At 40.6% G+C, this 17,714-nt stretch overlaps 1 protein-coding gene across 6 annotated transcripts in view; it reads left to right on the top strand.

Moving 5' to 3' along the window:
- The window catches only part of SPATS2L (spermatogenesis associated, serine-rich 2-like), a 171,899-nt gene that overhangs the window by 139,110 nt on the left and 15,075 nt on the right, over positions 1-17,714 (top strand). For all 6 annotated transcript variants that reach the window (XM_011974544.1, XM_011974543.1, XM_011974542.1 and 3 more), the window contains one exon: positions 14,031-14,089. In XM_011974544.1, the coding sequence (XP_011829934.1) occupies positions 14,031-14,089 (59 nt within the window). The remainder of the gene's footprint in view (positions 1-14,030; positions 14,090-17,714) is intronic.

Below are 17,714 nucleotides of genomic sequence, written 5' to 3'. Positions count from 1 at the left end.
AGTGAGCCAAGATCGCTCCACTGCATTCCAGCCTGGGCAACAGAGTGAGATTGCTTCAAAAACAACAACAACAACAAAAGGGCCAGGAACGGTGGCTCATGCCTGCAATCCCAACACCTTGGAAGGCCGAGGCAGGAGGATTGCTTGAGCCCGGGAGTTGGAGACCAGCCTAGACAACATGGAGAGACCTCATCTCTACAATTTTTTGATTAGCTGGGCGTAATGGTGTATGCCTGTGGTCCCAGCTATTCAGGAAGCTGAAGTGGGAGGATCACTTAAGCCCAGGAATTCAAGGCTGCTGTGAGCCATATTCATGCCACTGCACTCCAGCCTGGATGACAGAGTGAGACCCTGTCTCAATAAAAACCAAAAACAGATCATTCTCTTGACATCTGTGGTTGAAAATTGACATTTGCTGGTCGAGGGTCTTGCAAAGGGAGTGATATATCTAGGGCCACAGCAGTGGTTCTCAATAGGACGATTTTGCCCCCAGGAGACCGTTGATTTGGAAATATTTTTGATTGTCACAGCAACAGGGAGAGAGTGCCGCTGGCATCTGTTAGGTAGAGGCTAGGGATGCTGCTAGCCATCTCTCCCACCGCTCCCACAACAAAGAATTACCTGACCCAAAATGTCTGTAGTGCTGGGAAAGCCTGAGTGAGAGGAAAGTGAGAGGAAGAGTATCTCATTCGTCCTGCCATCTCGCTTCTGCTGTAGCTCCTTGAGGGAAGGATGGAGACTCTTCCCTCTGAAACATCCCTGAGCATCTGTCTGCCCCCAGCTGCCCTCCTAAGCCACCACTGGAGATATGAAAGAGGGACTTTCCAATCACTTACAAACCCAAAGAAACATACTGTATTTGTCTTCTCATTTCATATCAGTGCAGCAGGAAATATTTTTTCCATAGTGCCTGAAATGTAAACCCTCTCACTACACATTTTAAAGGTCAAATTACATTTTTGTCTCCTTGAGATCAGAAAAACAATTATACTGAAGTGTAGAAAATTGAAGGCTTTGCTTTATCGTCTGTTTTTCATTATAGAATTCTACTCAGTCCTTAGAAGAAAATGGAAAAATTAAGAACCGAAGGTTGTAGCTAATGATAAGCAGTCACTTTCATTAGCCATTCTGTTTCTACCTGAGTCTTTTTCTCTTTTTGCAATAAAACCAAATATCGCAGTGGGGACCAGGATTAGGATGAAGATCTGAGACATGTAAAGATAAATACAGTAAGGAATTGTTCCATTAAATGTCTACTTGGGGGTTATTCTTCTTTGGCTTCAGCCAGGCAGCAATATTACTTGGTGTTTCTGGGCATACCTGGCATATATCCAACTACTCTAATACCGGTGACATACCCAGATGTGCCAGCCATTGTGTTCTTTAAGCCAAATGAAGCAGGTCTTTTACATATCTTACAGAATCACTGGAATTGTGGCACTATATATACTTTAACAGGTGGGCATAGGAAAAATATGTATTAGGCGAAACAGGTCCTAGAATCACATCTCTGTCACAGAATAGATGCTGTGGCAACAAGCAAATTTGGGTTTTGAGTTCAGTCACATGGAAGATGTTGATACAAGTATGAGGAATGAGTCAAGATTCCATTGTTAAACCAACGTGGCTGAAATATTGATAGTAAACACTCCTGGTGTACGCTGAGAGTATCTGGGGTAGGATAGTGTAGTTGTACGGTAATAAGATGACGCTTTTCTCTGTGCCGTTCAACACGGCATGTTTATAAAAGGATTACCAGTAGGAAAGCTGCCTTTAGGAGCCTTTTCAGCCACTTAGCATTGTTACATAATAATTTTTAAAAGCTTTCAATTCCATTTTTAATCATCAGGAATGTGTTAAACATTTACTAAATTTTGCCAGTTCCTTAGATTAAACGATTAGTGAAGACAAAAATCAAGAGTTTGGCCAGCTAGAGCAACATCGGGAGACCTCATCTCTACAAAAAAATTTAAAATTAGCCAGATGTGGTGGTATGGTCCTGTAGTCCCAGCTACTCAGGAGGCTGAGGTGGGAGGATAATTTGAGGCCCCAGGTTGAGGCTGTGTAAGCCGTGATCATGCCATTACACTGCAGGCTAGGCGACAGAGAAAGACCCTGTCTCAAAAACAAACCAATGGGTGGGCACGGTGGCCCACACCTGTAATCCCAGCACTTTGGGAGGCTGAGGTGGGTAGATCACTTGAGGTCGGGAGTTCGAGACACAACATGGCTAAACCCTGTCTCTACTAAATATACAAAAATTAGCCGAATGTGGTGGCGCATGCCTGTAATCCCAGCTACTCAGGAAGCTGAGGCAGGAGAATCACTTGAACCTGGGAGGTCGCAGTGAGCTGAGATCACACCACCGCACTCCAGCCTGGGTGACAGAACAAGACTGTTTAAACAACAAAAACAAAACAACAACAACAACAACAAAAATCATAAGAGTTCAGTGTGTTTTGGTTTTGTTTTCTAATAAAATCAAGAGTTTCTATTGTGTTTTTTAATGTTTTGTTTTAAAAGACATGTAATAAAAGGGCTGTATCTCTTTCTGCTCTGGAAATGAATACAATCCTTTCATTGATCAAAATCTATATAAACCAGACTTTCTGACTAATCCCTTTCCTTCTCATCAGGTAGTTTTTCTAAGTGTTCACCTGCTTGTGACTTGCACAAAGCACCACAGAAAGAAAATTAAAAAAACGTTTTTCTCCCCACACCCAATATTCAATATTATGCCAGAAGTTAAAGGAACAGAGAGTATGGGGGTGAACATTTACTTGCAAGGGACACCAAGAGACAATAATGGAAGAGGCTAATAAATATATTTATGCCTCAAGAGAGCCATGTGTATGGTTTCTGTTGCTGTCTAGCTGACAAATTGCCCAAAATGACTCCTTTTCCTCACTCTGCACCAGTCCAATAAACCGAAATAAGCTCCAGGATCTATTCTGAAATTGTGAAAAGGGCAAATACCCATATTACATGGAGAAACTCAAGGTTCCCATGACTTTGTGACTAAAGCAAGTCCCTGTGGTGCAGTATATTTCATATTTTGCCTCGTTTGTGAATATGTGTCTTTCTAAATAGGTGTAGCTCACTCTTTGGAGGTGAACGCTTCTCTTTTCCTATTTTCTTTCCTCCCTGAGGTTTTTCTCTATAATAGATGTTTCCCCAGGGCCTTTGCAAGGACTGAATGAATCAGTTGACATGAAGGAAGAGCAGGTTGATAAAGACAAAAAGTACTGAACTGGCCTTTTCAGTTTAGGTACAGTCCCCAGGAAACCAGCATAAATAGCACCTTGTATTAATAGCCTTCCTGAGCTCCATGTGTGGATTACCTCCATACGTTATGTCAGCCACACACTTGGCACTGGCGGTCAGCTCTGCTGGCACTGCAGCCTTCTTTGCAGAATCAAGGCCCGCAATAAGAGCTGGAAGACAAGATATTGATTCTAATTTCAGCCTGAAATCGGAGATTTCTGAATCTTTTCAGCAGATGAAAGCTTACCAATCAACCAGCCCAGGAATGTACTTCTGAAAAGGAATTGTTTGTTTTCATCATAAAATAGAAAAATAAAGAGGAAATAAGCAAATTGTTCTATCTACATATTCCCATAGGATACATAGGATTCTTTTTTAAAAAATATATGCCATATGGTCTATTTTCACTAGAAAAAAGAAGATGAATTTGTCCTTATATATTAGTATAAATATAAAATACATTATAATACTGAAAAGTGAGTCCTAAATTACAATTTCAAACTGCTTCTTGGAGCTTATTTCTGTTTTTTTGGACTGGTACAGTGAGACTAAGGAGTTATTTTGGGCAGTTCGTCAGCTAAGTCAGCAACAAATCATATAGAAAGGCTGTACATGAAGCCGATAAAACAGAATTCCTTATGTGTATACTACATGCTGCTTCTAGTGACTATAAACTCTTGATTCTTACCAGGCCATATTCTAACAAAAGACACATTTTCCAAGGTTTATTAGCCACTTAATTAGGAGGCATGGGATGTAGAGTTAGAATAAGGTTTAAATCTCATCTCTACATATTCTAGCTCTGAACCTGGTTGAATTTTTTTAACTCCTTCACAGCTATAAAACAGAAGTACTGTTACCACTTTCTAGGGGTTTTGTGAAAATTCATATACAAGTAATGCATTTATCACATCATTCTAGAACGTCACTAGCCTGGCCCATAAGAGATGTTCAGTTAAGGTTGATTCTCTTCCAGAGTAGCATTTGGGAAATTTCCTTTCCTCTACACCAAGACACTGGCAATAAGTTATCCCTCCCAACTTTCTGTTTATTTAGCATGCAGTGGATTCCAGCTATGGGATAGGAATGGTTCATCACCACTTTTACTTTTTACTACTTGATGAAGAGAGAAGTAAGACAAAGGGACTCCCAGTTCTGAATGTCACATTTGCCACCAGAACAGCTCCCCTTCCCCTTTCTCGTCTTGCCACACCTTCTCTACCTCTCTCTTCCCCTTTCTTCATTCATCCACTTAATAGATGAATGTGTGTCAAGCCCCTACTTCTCAAACATTTGAGTGCACAAGGAGCATCAGGGCCTCATTCCCAGATATTCTGATTCTGTGGATGTTGGGTGGCACCCAAGAATCTTCCATTCAGTGAGTGCAGTGAGTACAAATGTAAGTGGTCTGCAGACCACACTTGAAGGAGCATGTCTAGAAAGACTGAGGGATAAAGACAAGTCTTCTTCCTAAAAAAGCTCATGCACTGGTGGCTGCAGATGTAAACAAGCTGAAATGGAGCTGGGGGAAGGGAAAATCAGCTCTGCCTGGCTCATTAGGATAGGTTCCATTGCAGAGGTGACCTTTGAGCAGGATCTTGAAGGAAGACTAGAAATTTGCCAGATGGAGAAGCAAGAAAGAAGATTCCATGCAGAAGAAGCAACACAAAGAACCAGAGGCACGAAAGAACATAATGTGCTCAGGGAGAAGCACCCTCCTTCCATCAATAATGATGGTCTCAGCTGGGCACAGTGGCTCATACCTGTTATTCCAGCACTTTGGGAGGCTAAGGTGGGAGGATTGCTTGAGGCCAGGAGTTCAAGATCAACCTGGACAACATGGAAAAAACCTGTCTCTACCAAAAAAATACAAAAATTAGCTGGGTGTGGTGGTGTAGATCTGTGGTCCCAGCTACTCAGGAGGCTTAGGTGGAAGGATCGCCTGAGCCCAGGAGGCGGAGATTGCGGTGAGCCAACATCACACCCACACCACTGCATTCCAACCTAGGCAACAGAGCCAGACCCTGTCTCAAAAAAAAAAATTAATAAAAATAATGATGGTGGTCTCACTCCATCAATAAATGAATTTTGAGCACATCCCTCTCGAATCAGAAAGTTCCTTTATAAATTATACATGTGTACTACTGTTAATCTGTATACTAAAGATTAGGAAAGCCTACTTAGAATAAAAAGTGAGTACATAAAAATTAATATTGTATTCGTGCTCCACTTTGGAAGCCTGGACTAGAGTAGGGCCTTACCATGGGCAGTAACAGCACTTGCGATTGTGGGGAAGAGCCTTCTAGGTCAAAAACAAGAAGAGCCCCTCCTCTCCCCTTTTCACATGAGAGCCTGCCTGGAGGCCAGGAGCAGAGGAGGCTAGGCCTGGCTGCCTTGGGTTGAATGTGGGCCAGCATTTCTGGCACTTCTTGTACCGTATCAGTTTCTTCCAGTTTCTGTTCCTGTTATTTATGTTCAGCAACCATGATGACATCTACATAAATGCCCTTCCCCTTGCCCCCACTGTGTGTGTGTGGTTTTTTTTTTTTTTTTTTTGGAAGGAAATACAACAGTGATCAGAGTGGTTGGCTCTATTTTGTGCTTGAGACAAAGGGGCATTTTGCTTTATTTTGTTTTATTTTGAAATTTATTTCATTTTATCCTGTTTCTAGTATTTTCCAGTTTTTTTAGTAGAGATGGGGTTTCATCATGTTGGCCAGGCTGATCTTGAACTCCTAACCTGAGGTGATCTGCCCGCCTCAGCCTCCCAAAGTGCTGGGATTATAGGCGTGAGCCACTGCGCCCAGCAGATGTAACTTTGAAAGGGGAAGCGGGGGAGTCAGCATTTTTATAGTCAAAGAAACTGAAATACAGTCAAGTTACTTTCCCTGAATAGGGATCTCCATGAAAAAAAAATGAACTAATAAGTAATTAGCAAAGATAAAAATTTCTATTGTTCATCAAAGTCATATATAATTTCTAAACAGAGGAATATAGATTTTTAGTTGAACATTTGATGTTGTGGGATTTCCATACTATGGCATTATGCTATTCTGTCATTTTAAAAATTCCAATAAGAGGCCGGGCGCGGTGGCTCAAGCCTGTAATCCCAGCACTTTGGGAGGCCGAGACGGGTGGATCACGAGGTCAGGAGATCGAGACCATCCTGGCTAACACGGTGAAACCCCGTCTCTACTAAGAAATACAAAAAACTAGCCAGGCGAGGTGGCGGGCGCCTGTAGTCCCAGCTACTCGGGAGGCTGAGGCCAGAGAATGGCGTGAACCCGGGAGGCGGAGCTTGCAGTGAGCTGAGATCCAGCCACTGCACTCCAGCCTGGGCAAGAGAGCGAGACTCTGTCTCAAAAAAAAAAAAAAAAAAAAAAAAAATTCCAATAAGAAAAAGAAATCCCTGTGTATTTTTTTAAATTAATTATGTCCTTTTTGAAGAACTCCAAAATATTATTAATGTTGAGAATTAGTCTTTATACTAAATCTGTGTGTCTCATTCCAGAAATGCACCTCAGACAGTATGATGAACAGTTAACCATGATTTCAAATCATTGTATGATTCCAACATAAAATATGCAGACTAAGCAATATTAACACATTGTATTGCCTCTCATAAAAGAAGTAGAAATAAAATGTCAGCCTGATTGGCAATTGGGTGTAGTCATTGATGTTCATTGACAGTCAGATGGATTTTGACTTTGCTTTGTACGTTGAGTGTGGTTCATGCTTGAGGCACCCCCACTGTATTTCCTGGATGGGCATGATTAGTAGGCAGTCTTTCAAAGGGTTGTGTGCTAAACCCCAGTTCACATGCTGTGGACATGTATGTTGGGTTTTATATGTTTACCAAATAACACTGTTAAATCCTAGAAATCTTTAGAAGGACCAATCTGTCACCAGTGCTGCATTTAAGAAAAAAAATCTATTATTATTTTCCAGTTTTGAAAAGAATTCAGGTTGCTGTAAAACCTAAATGCAAATATATACAGAGTGGAAGGTGACAGACCCGGGAATTCCAGCAGTGTAACAATAAACAACAACAAATAGCCAAGGACTTGATAATGTGCTCAGGGTTAAATTAGAGTCAGTGGAAGTGGAGAGGTGCATGGGACAGACAGACATTTCTAGGGTAGACTTCAGAGGATGTAACCATGTGGGAAGTGAAGGAAGAGGAGCCATGGATACTGGGTGAGAGATGACACCAGTAACCAGCATAGAGGGTACAGGAGAGAGGACAGGATGGGGAGCAGAACAGCAAGGAAGAGCCGGTAATTGGCAGTGTGCAAGAGCGTGAGTGCCCTTTGCAGTTAGGGCTGCCAGGCCTCCTGACCCTGGGAATAAAGAACCATACAGTCTTGCTGCATTTGTGACTGTCAAGCCAGGGAAGCATCTTTGTTGACAGCTGCAACAGTTGAGAAATTGGTGAGCTGAAACCCCTGACTAGCTTTGCCTTGGACCCAAGAATTGCTGGTAATACTTGGGGAGTTGGACTAGAAATGGTACTCATGGGAACAGTACATTATGCCTTAAACGTATAAAGGAAGTTTTCCTGTCTTGCAACTAGTGGGCAAGGGAAGGGGTACAGATGCTCATTTTTAGCTAGTATGGGGCAACTGTAGCTTCCCAGCTCAAGGCCCACATGGTGGTCAGTGGGCACTACTAGGCTATCAGCCCAGCTGATGTCCCTCTCAGGGGATGTTAGAACTATTGGTCACAGTTCTTATTCCTTTGCATTAAGAAGGAACAGAGCCCATAGTGGAGAGAGATGATTTTATAGCACTCTTTTCTTTTTAGTGAAAGAAATGGAAATTCTTTATGTAGAGAAGCCTGGCGGTAGGGCTTATCAGTCTTTGGCATGCTTTATGCTATTTGGTAGAGGCCAGGAAGGCTGAAATATTCATTAGCATTCATTAGCATCCTTTCTCCCCAGCAGTTCCTGCCTTCTCTTTCTACAGCATGCCCCTCCTGTTGGGCCTGCCTCCCTCCTCATGCTCCCATCCTGCAATTGTCAGCTTGGCAGATGATGAGTTAAGGAAGCTCCAACTGAAGTACTTTCCCCACAAGAAGGTTCTGCAGCAAAAGTGTCTGGGATCAGATGGTCCCCAGCAATTCCTCTCACTCTAGTCTCCCTGAGGCAAATGCATGGAAGATGGAATGTGGCCTAGTTTTAACTCTTTAACATCTAACTCTGGCTGTTGTTACAGATTGAGTTCTTCACCTCCCCTTTGAAATTCTGCCTTCATTCCTCAGTACCTACCAGCAGGTTCTGCTCTACAGTTTATCAACCACATTGATGGTCCTGTGGCTGCCTCTCTATGGTGGCATCTTTATTTTTGAAGAACATTGGGCCCGACATGACTCACCCAAGCTTCCAAATGAATCAGTTTTGTCACTCAATGCCTCCATCTCCAAATTTAAAGAGCCTTTCACAGGGCAGAAAATGATAAATCTATTACTACTAAAGAGGCTTTCTGATTCTTTTCATTATTGTTATTATCAGTCCTCTATAGAAAAGAATCAAGACAGTGGAAACATTTTTATAAAATGACACTTTATCTCTGTGATTAACTATATAATAAACTGTAAAGTCTTTTACCATGGTAATCTCCTCCTTACACCTTATTGCTTTGATAATAAAAGCTTTTTTATGGCAACAAAATAAAATTTTACTATCCAGGCAGTTTGGCTAAAATGAGAAGATGTGTTTTTAGAAGGAGAAAGGGCGTATCTGAAACATGTGAGGTCCGCATGGATTTTATGGGAGCTCTGTTTATGTAGAACATGTTCGATGTGCCTGGTGCCCTCCAGAGGGCTTTACCCAACCATTTAGAAAACTTTTAGTGGCCAGTGGAAAGCCAATTAAAGAGTTATGTATTTCTGTCAAGTACTCAGGATCACTGTTGAAAAGCAAAAACATTCAGAACTTAGCATTTCAGATGATCAGTGGTGGGAGAACAAATTTCAGTAATTAAACCATCACAGTTTGCAAACTGTCTGTTTTGACTCAGCCAAACTTTGTGTGTTTGGTGAGTATCATGACACCTTTACTCATAAGCTTATGTCTCAAATGATTAAATTCCTTCAGTGACCAAAATTATATAAAGTTTTGCATAAATGTGATGTATGTGCAGGCACCACAATGTACTAGTTAGTAAGTTTCATTATTGTTACGCCACAGAAAAATGAATATGTTGTCTTCCCTTATATTCATCACTATCAAGAAATTTTTGTTGAGCAACCCGTAATAGTCTAAGATCATGAAATTGAACAGAAGTTTTTAAAAACTCAGTCAGAACTCTCTAAGGAAGTGACGATTAAGCAAAGACCTGAAGGAGGATCAGAGCTGATTAAATGAAGAGAAACAAGGTTAAGCAGAAGAGTTGTCTTCAAGGCAGAGGGAAGGGTTTGTTTCAAGCCCCTGTGGCAAGGAGAAAGCCAGGCTCACTCCTCCTGGGATGTCAGGAAGCTTAGATGAGATCATTCCAGGAAGGCACTGGCGCTCTACCTAATGTGCCTGGCCTACCATCTGCACTCAGAAAGTGTTCCTTGTGATCAGCTCACATTTTGAGGCAACTGAGGGCTGATATGTGTCTGCAGAGGTGTACCTCGAAAGCAAGTGTGTGACCTTGCAGCTTCCACGGTAGGAATGTGGTTCATGATACTGTCTGTGATTCTTCTGTGACTCATCAACTCCTTAATGTCATTGCTCTCCAAGGAACTCGCTCCTCCTTCTATATCTGGTAACTCCAAACCAGGGCTTTGCCAAGTGCCCTCTGTCCTTACCCAGCCTGCAGAGTTGTCAAGCCGCACTTGACTGTCCACACATGTCTGTCTCTGTCCTGGTACCTCTAAAAAGATTCCACAGATCATGGAAATGGCACTGATGAAATTACTCCCAAAACTGGATGTGACACACCCAGACACCACAGGCTCTGTGGGCATTTAGAAGGATTTAGGCACGGTCTTTCCTCTTTGACCTTCTTTTAGTCTGGCACTCACTTGATGTGAGGCTGGCTCCTCGCTGTCTGACAGCCTGCCAAAGGACAGGCTGGCTTTACTACTTCCTCCACATCCACTTCCCACCATTATTCTTCCCTTGACAAGCCTACTGCCTAGAAAGCAAAACCTAAGGAACCCTCAGGTCTACACATTGAGATTCTCAAGGGCAGGCTGGGTTTATCTGCCCCGGGCTGGCCCCTGATCTTGGTTTGCATCAGTTCATCAGCTCCAAGCTGGGTCCTGAGTCAGCAGAGATCACTGGCTTGCCTTTGTGCCCATGAGTTTTGAAAGCAGCCACCCATAGATAGCAGAGCTTGAATTACTACGATGCTTAAGGACGATCTTCTGTGGAAATACCCAGAGGAATGGAAGCCTGGTTTGATGCCAACTTCACAGGCTCTTTCACATCCTCAAGGGTGTGCATTAAGCAGATTAACAATTTATTGTGTAAACCCTCTTCCCTCCTGTTGCTAGCCCAGAAGGCCTGAACTAACCATTGTATATAAATACCCAGCTTTGTTTAATATGTGTTAGACCTGGGGACATGTATTATACCCCAGATGTCCATCTTGTAAATTCTCTGGGCACAAAGTTATGTTAACAGATTTGATCAGCAAGAGTGTTACGATGGTCTTGTAGCTGATAAAGAAATTAGCAAAGGCCCTTGCCCACACCATTCCTCCAACCTCACACACAGGCGGGAGGATTCCCAAGCCTCCAGGGCCTCTGCTTTGCCTGCATTCTCCTCCTCTCCCCTCCACTGGGCATCTGAGGACATGCCAGTCTTGTGTCACATGCAGCTATTTCCCTTAGTGTGTCCTAGGCATGCTGTCCAAACCCAGGGACTCTATAAAGCCTTCTAATTGATTCAGGGAAGGGAATCTTAATTTCTTCTTCTTGCCATCGTCGTTTTCTTTCCTCTCTATCTGCTTTTCACTATTTCCCCGGTAAGTCCTGGCAGGTCCTCTCACATCCATCTCAGCAATCCCACAAAGAAGGTCGTCGTGCTGACTTTTCTCTGTTCTCTCTTCCCTTTCTGTAAGGGATAAAAATTCAAAACATGTCCTCAAGCAGAGTAGCTTAACCATATATTTGTAGTTTGGGCTTGTGGCTCCGCATCTGTAGATTCTCCCCATATCTCCCCAGCAGCATGTCTTGAACAGTCTTTGTTTCTCTAAAGTAAGGTAGAAGCGCCCCTCTCTAAGAAGGTTGTAAATAACAAAAACACGCACACACAGTTGCCTATGTCATGGCTATGTTTGTGAACTTGGCAGAGAAGCTCATGATCACAGGAGCACAAAGCCTATTGACTCAACCTGTCATTTCATACAATTACTGAATATATGCTGGTTGATTACATAGACAGTCTCTGGAAATGCAAGAATTCGTCACATTGGAGACCTCCAGGGAGGGGAACTGAGTAAGTTGGGGCAGAGATGGGATAAAGAGTTCCTTCTCACCGTACACCTTTTCTATTGTGCATTGCCTATATTTAAAACACATTGACATACCTATGTAATGTCAATAGATAACGGACAGGCATCCTGATACGTTCGTTACACCAAAGTAATCATATCCAGTGACCGTAAGCCATGTGTGTCATGGGGCTGACTGATGCTGTCTACAGTTGAGGGACTAGGCTTAGAGCCCAGTTCTGGAGCACATGCCATGCACTGTGCAATTAGTCCTTTCCACTAGGGTTTCCTGGCTGGGAAGAGCTGAGTTCCTCAGCACACAGTCCTTTACTCTTCAAGCATTTAGGTTGCACAATCTAGTTGAGGAGCCCCCAAACTGCTATAGATATATCCCAGAAGTCACTTCTTACCTTGACAAATAACTGCAAAATATTTCCGAGGAAATAAGTTTTCAACACACTTTAAATTGCAAAAGTACATCTGATGGAGAAGAAAAAGTCCATATGATGGAACAATCTGAGAGTAATAAAGATGATAACAGTGTATTGAAGCACGTTAAATATGAGTTTATAATTAATATGTATAATTAAAATATGCAAACAAGCAAAAAAACTTCTTGATTACGTTTGAAGGATGCTAAGGAACCAACTATCATTTTGAAAACACATAAAAGGGGAGAATCAAGCATTCATCCTGCCTTACCTATACAAACTGTACTTCAGGATAACCAAATAATTGATAAAGTTTCTCTTTATGGAGGAATTCCAGGAAATAAATGAAGAAGGAGTGATAGAACGTGAATATCTCAATTTTGCAAACCCTATAAATCTAGGCAATGATCAACAGTGGCTGCTAAGATCATAAAAAAGAGAGATGTCTTTTGTATTTCCTATAAACTTGCCATTTTAGATGTAGAAATTTGATGAAATTCAGTGTGATTTTTTTTCAAGTGGAGTAGTTCATATCGTATACTTCCATCAGCACACACATAATGACACAATACACTTATCAAGTGTTCCTCCTAAGAAAATAAAACCTGAATCTAATCAAATGTCTACATCTAATAACAAATTTATAGGAAATACAAAAGAACAGGCTAAATAACACCATGGAGGTGTAATCAGCAAAATTCAGACTTTGCACAACTCTTCAGGACAAACAACCTAAGTTCTTCAACAAATAAATTGCAAAGGGGATGAGAAAACAGATGAGAGGGAACCTCTGGATTAAAGCAGATTTAAGAGTCAGTCAACCAATTGGAATGAACAGGGCTTGTTTAGATCCTGGTTTTAACACACTATTTAAAAAAAAAAAATTACGGGACGGTTGGGGAAATTTGAATACTAGGTAGATATCTGAAAACATTAAATTATTGTGAATGTTGTATAGGTGTTATAGTAAATGATTGTGGTCCCCAAAAGTCCTTATATTTTAAAGATATATATTTAAATATTTATGACTACACTAAAAATATAAAGAGAATCTGACATCTGTGCTCACCCACCATGGGGGTTTTCCCCAGGCTTTTCACCCTGCACAGCTCCCTGCCTTTTTGCTGAAACCTCTCTTTACTCCTTCCTACATAAAAATCTGTAAAAGGACATATAAGGAATTTGTCATGATGCATTACTTCTGGGAGGGGAACTAGAGAACTGGGAGTTGGGGTGGGATAGGAGAGAAGCAAACTTTGGGACAGATCATTGTTAGGTTTATGCAGATAATAACTTTTCAAATGACTAACCAAAAAATAAATGAAATATGAGAAAAAGTTCATTAGAACCTTGAGATGCTTACTCGGGAGAATGAGAAAGGCAGAGACTCATGTTGTTGAGCATGTGGATGGATTGGCCTCGATCATATTTCTCAAAGTATGGTCCCAGGACCATCTGCAGCAGAACTGGGCCCATCTCCTTCCCTCCCAGCCAGAATCTCTCAGGGTAGAGCACAGAGACACTGGGAACTACAGTTCTTAAGGACCTAAGTGCCAGCTTTTCAGATACTTATTATATTGTTTTGGAACTTTGGAATGCATAGGACAAAAATATTCCCAAATTTAAATTCAAAGCAGCACAATTCTGAAAGTCTAAAAGACTTCTTTTTAGGTTCGTTGACAATGATTTAATTCAGCAGATGTCACTATGTAATCCTTGGGAACATCCCTTCCATGTTGCCTCATATTTTGGAGAGGCAGAGCGTACTGCTGGCATTGTAGCATAGAAATATTTATGGTAATTTTGTATTTTGTTTAATGAAAATAATTTTTCTTTTGCTTTCAGTGCTTACTAAAAGTTTATCTTTGATTAAGCATTCTTTGCTTTTGTTTTTGTGTTTCTTTTTCCCCAGCATCATTGACAAAGAAGTTTCATTAATGGCAGAAATGGATAAAGTTAAAGAAGAAGCCAGTAAGTAGACGACACATGGTTATTTGATTAGGAGCTTCCCAATCAGAAGCAATCCATAGGTCAGACTGACAATGACACCAGATTCTGAGCAGAGTCCTAAAATTTATACTGAAATTTTGGCTCATGAACTCTGTAACTTTAGGCATGTCACTTAGCCCCTGGAAGCCTCATTTACATCATCTGGCAAAAGGATATAGTTGTAACACTCGCCTCATACAGGTGAGTGCATGGCAGGATGGACACTCAGTACATAATAGGTGTCAGCTGAGTTTTCTAAAGTCCAAAGGGATGTTTGTGCACATAAAGAACTTATAGTTAATTGGATTTAAAATGACATTAAATTTAGTGTTAGATTTTAAGACAATTTTAACTCTTTAAAACTTATAAATCTCATCATCATTTTTACTAGTTCTTTTTTAGGTTCAATTAAGTTTATCATATTAAATTTTCCTAGAAAAGTAGTCCCATTTGAAACTTAATTACTTAAATTCCCCTCAACATTTTTAATTACATATATAAATTTAATATATCTGATTTGTCTTAAGCACTTCACTCGTCAGACAAGGCAAACTCACAAACCTAACAAGCAAAGTGTTCCTAAGCTTTTAAGCAACTCTTATAAGATTAATAATTCAAAATTAAAGATACACTAAACACAGTTGTCTTAAAATACTCCAGCTCTGTTCATGAACTTCATCAAATACACTGACACCTGCCAACTTAAAACTGCAAAAGAAAATCAATTCCATATTTTAAATTGAAAATCACAAATCACTTTGCTTAATGTACCAAATTCTCTGTTTAAATAATGAATATGCTCAGATTATCTTGATCATTGCAAAACTTAATCCTAAATTTAACATAAAATATTAACATTCTGGGTTTGACTTGTTTTATTTTCTTTATGCTGATTTCTAAACTTTTCCACTGTGGTAAAGTTACTTGAATAGTAGAGAAGAATTACCATCTTAAATAGACTGAGGCTCATGAGTTGGAAATTTCAACAAAGACAAGATTACTCAGTCAGATTCAACATCAAACCACAAGTGAATGTGCAAGGCCCTCTCTTATTATTGAATTTAGTTTGCTGTGTTAATGGGGCCCCTAAGACCATATTTTTCAGCTGGGATTTAGTTTTACAATCCTTGTCTCCTGGGCATTTTAAATTCCTCATCTTTACCCAAAGATGAATTGGATAAATGGCAGTCTGTGCCCCTAACCAGATTTCAGTGAAATCCCTTTACCTTTGATGTGATGTCTTTCTTTTGCCAGAATGAAAGATCAGACCAGATTCTTCATTCTTTTCTATTTTTCTTGTCTGGACCTAAGCCATAATTCAAGTGTCACTTTATGGAAAATAGTTATCGTTATTTTTGTTACACAGTTTTCTAAATTATTTTGGTATTCATTTCAGACCTCCTTTAGTCAGGCATCTAAGTAATTGTAAGCAACATTTTAGAATCGTGAAACACATCAAGCTTTGTTAAATGAAACTAATGTGATCCAGGGTGAAGCTATGGACTATTTAGGTACTTAAACAATCTCTTTGATTGTGAAATTATTTTATTCTTATGAAATTTGTTGATATCTTCAGTAAAAGTAGATAATATACACTACTTGGGATTTTCCCTACTTCTCAAGTATAGCTTACTTTAGTTGCATGTCCTAATGATAAAAATGCTAACAACCAACACAGACACAAATGATCTTCTTGAACCAAAATAGAAAGTCACTAGCACATCATCACTTTTCTTAGAGGTCAACAAAAGACCTCGGGTTTCATATACTCATTTTTCCTTCTTGAGATATGATAGTGTTTGATGCCAAGACCTGTGGAATTTGGAGCATCTCTGGAGAGCATTCATTTTAAAAACTTATTCAATCAGTAAATACACGGGCTTCCTTGTGTCCAGGATAAACAGCAAACAGACAAATGTAGAGCCTGCACTCACCAAGCTTTCAGGCTAGCTGAAACTGCTAGATTGGCTGACAGGGTTCACATAAATTCAGTAATTGGCACAGCAGGTCCTGGTTTTTTAACTACCCTCAGCCCAGGGGAAGCCCATTTGTATGCCTTTGAGGCAGGCAGAACTGAGTTCAAGTCCAGCCTCCATCTCTAACTGGCTATGTGTCCCTGAACCATGTTGTTGACTTCTCAAAGTCTAATATTCCTTAGGCCCTGGCAATGGCTCACACATATAACCCCAGACCCTTTGGAAGACCAAGGCAGGAGGATTGCTTGAGGCCAAGAGTTTGAGACTAGCCTGGGCAACATAGTAAGACCCTATCTCTAAAAAAATAAATTAGCCACGTGTGGTGGCATGTGCCCATAGTTCTAGCTATTCTAGAGGGTGAGAGGGGAGAATCACTTGAGCTCAGGAGTTTAAGCTGCAGCAAGCCAGGATCATGCCATTACACTCCAGCCTGGGTAACAGAGAGAGACCCTGTATTAAAAATAATAACAACAACAACAACAACAATAATAATAATATCCATCTCAAGTAGTTATTGTAAAGATAAAATGAAAAAATACATGTCAGGCACTTAGCACAGGGCCTGACACAATATGTGTGCAAAAAGAGAAGAGCTCTTATTAGTAAATTACCCCAACCCCCCATATTACAATCAAAAAATGGAGGTCAGGGGTTCTATTGCATCTCTCAAATGACGAGCCTATATCCACATTATGTCTTCTCCACAGATAGAAGGAACCATGGAATTTCTCCCCACTAACTACAGTACTGTCTTTACAACCACCGACTTTAACTTGGTTCTCTGTGGTCTCAAGAGTATTTTTCACACTTTACATTTCCTGTAGACGTTATAAACCATATTTCCTCAATTATAACAGAAGCTCCTAAATCCCTCATGGCACCTAACCCAGTGCTGAGAATACTGCAGGTACTTCATAAATACTTGTTAAATGAGTTATTGTAAATAAATCAGTATCTATAGACTGTGGGAACCGATATTAGTGAACATTCATGTAATTGCAAAAAAGAGGAAGTATATTCTAGATGAAGAGATCTCACTTTATCAATAATATTCAGAGTTAGCATTTTGAGTGTACTATACTAAACACCTCACATATGTTATTCCATATATTTCCACAATAACCCTACAATATGTGACCAATTCCTACACAGATTTTACAATACAAGAAACCAAGCGTGTTGTAGTGCTAGGGTCTCAAACTTCATGTTTATACACAGGTAAGCACAGGTGTCAATTTCACTAGGGATATGGCAAGAAAACGTGACTTTGTAAATTTGTAGTAACACAAACAAATTATGAAGTAGAATGCAAAATTCACGAGAATTTTTAAGGAATAAAAAGTATTTCAAAAAATACTTTGTGCCTGAAGAGCCACTTCTCTGGCTCCTGGCCCCCACCTTGGGATTTTGAGCATATTTTCTGCTTAGGGTTATTGTTTTGAGAAGCCTTAAGATTTTCTTTGGCTGGGCGCGGTGGCTCAAGCCTGTAATCCCAGCACTTTGGGAGGCCGAGATGGGCGGATCACAAGGTCAGGAGATCGAGACCATCCTGTCTAACCTGGTGAAACCCCGTCTCTACTAAAAAATACAAAAAACTAGCCGGGCGAGGTGGCGGGCGCCTATAGTCCCAG

The sequence above is a fragment of the Mandrillus leucophaeus genome, unplaced genomic scaffold, assembly GCF_000951045.1.
Source record: "Mandrillus leucophaeus isolate KB7577 unplaced genomic scaffold, Mleu.le_1.0 Scaffold146, whole genome shotgun sequence".
Taxonomy (NCBI): Eukaryota; Metazoa; Chordata; class Mammalia; order Primates; family Cercopithecidae; genus Mandrillus; species Mandrillus leucophaeus.
This window is presented reverse-complemented; position numbering and strand designations above follow the sequence as displayed.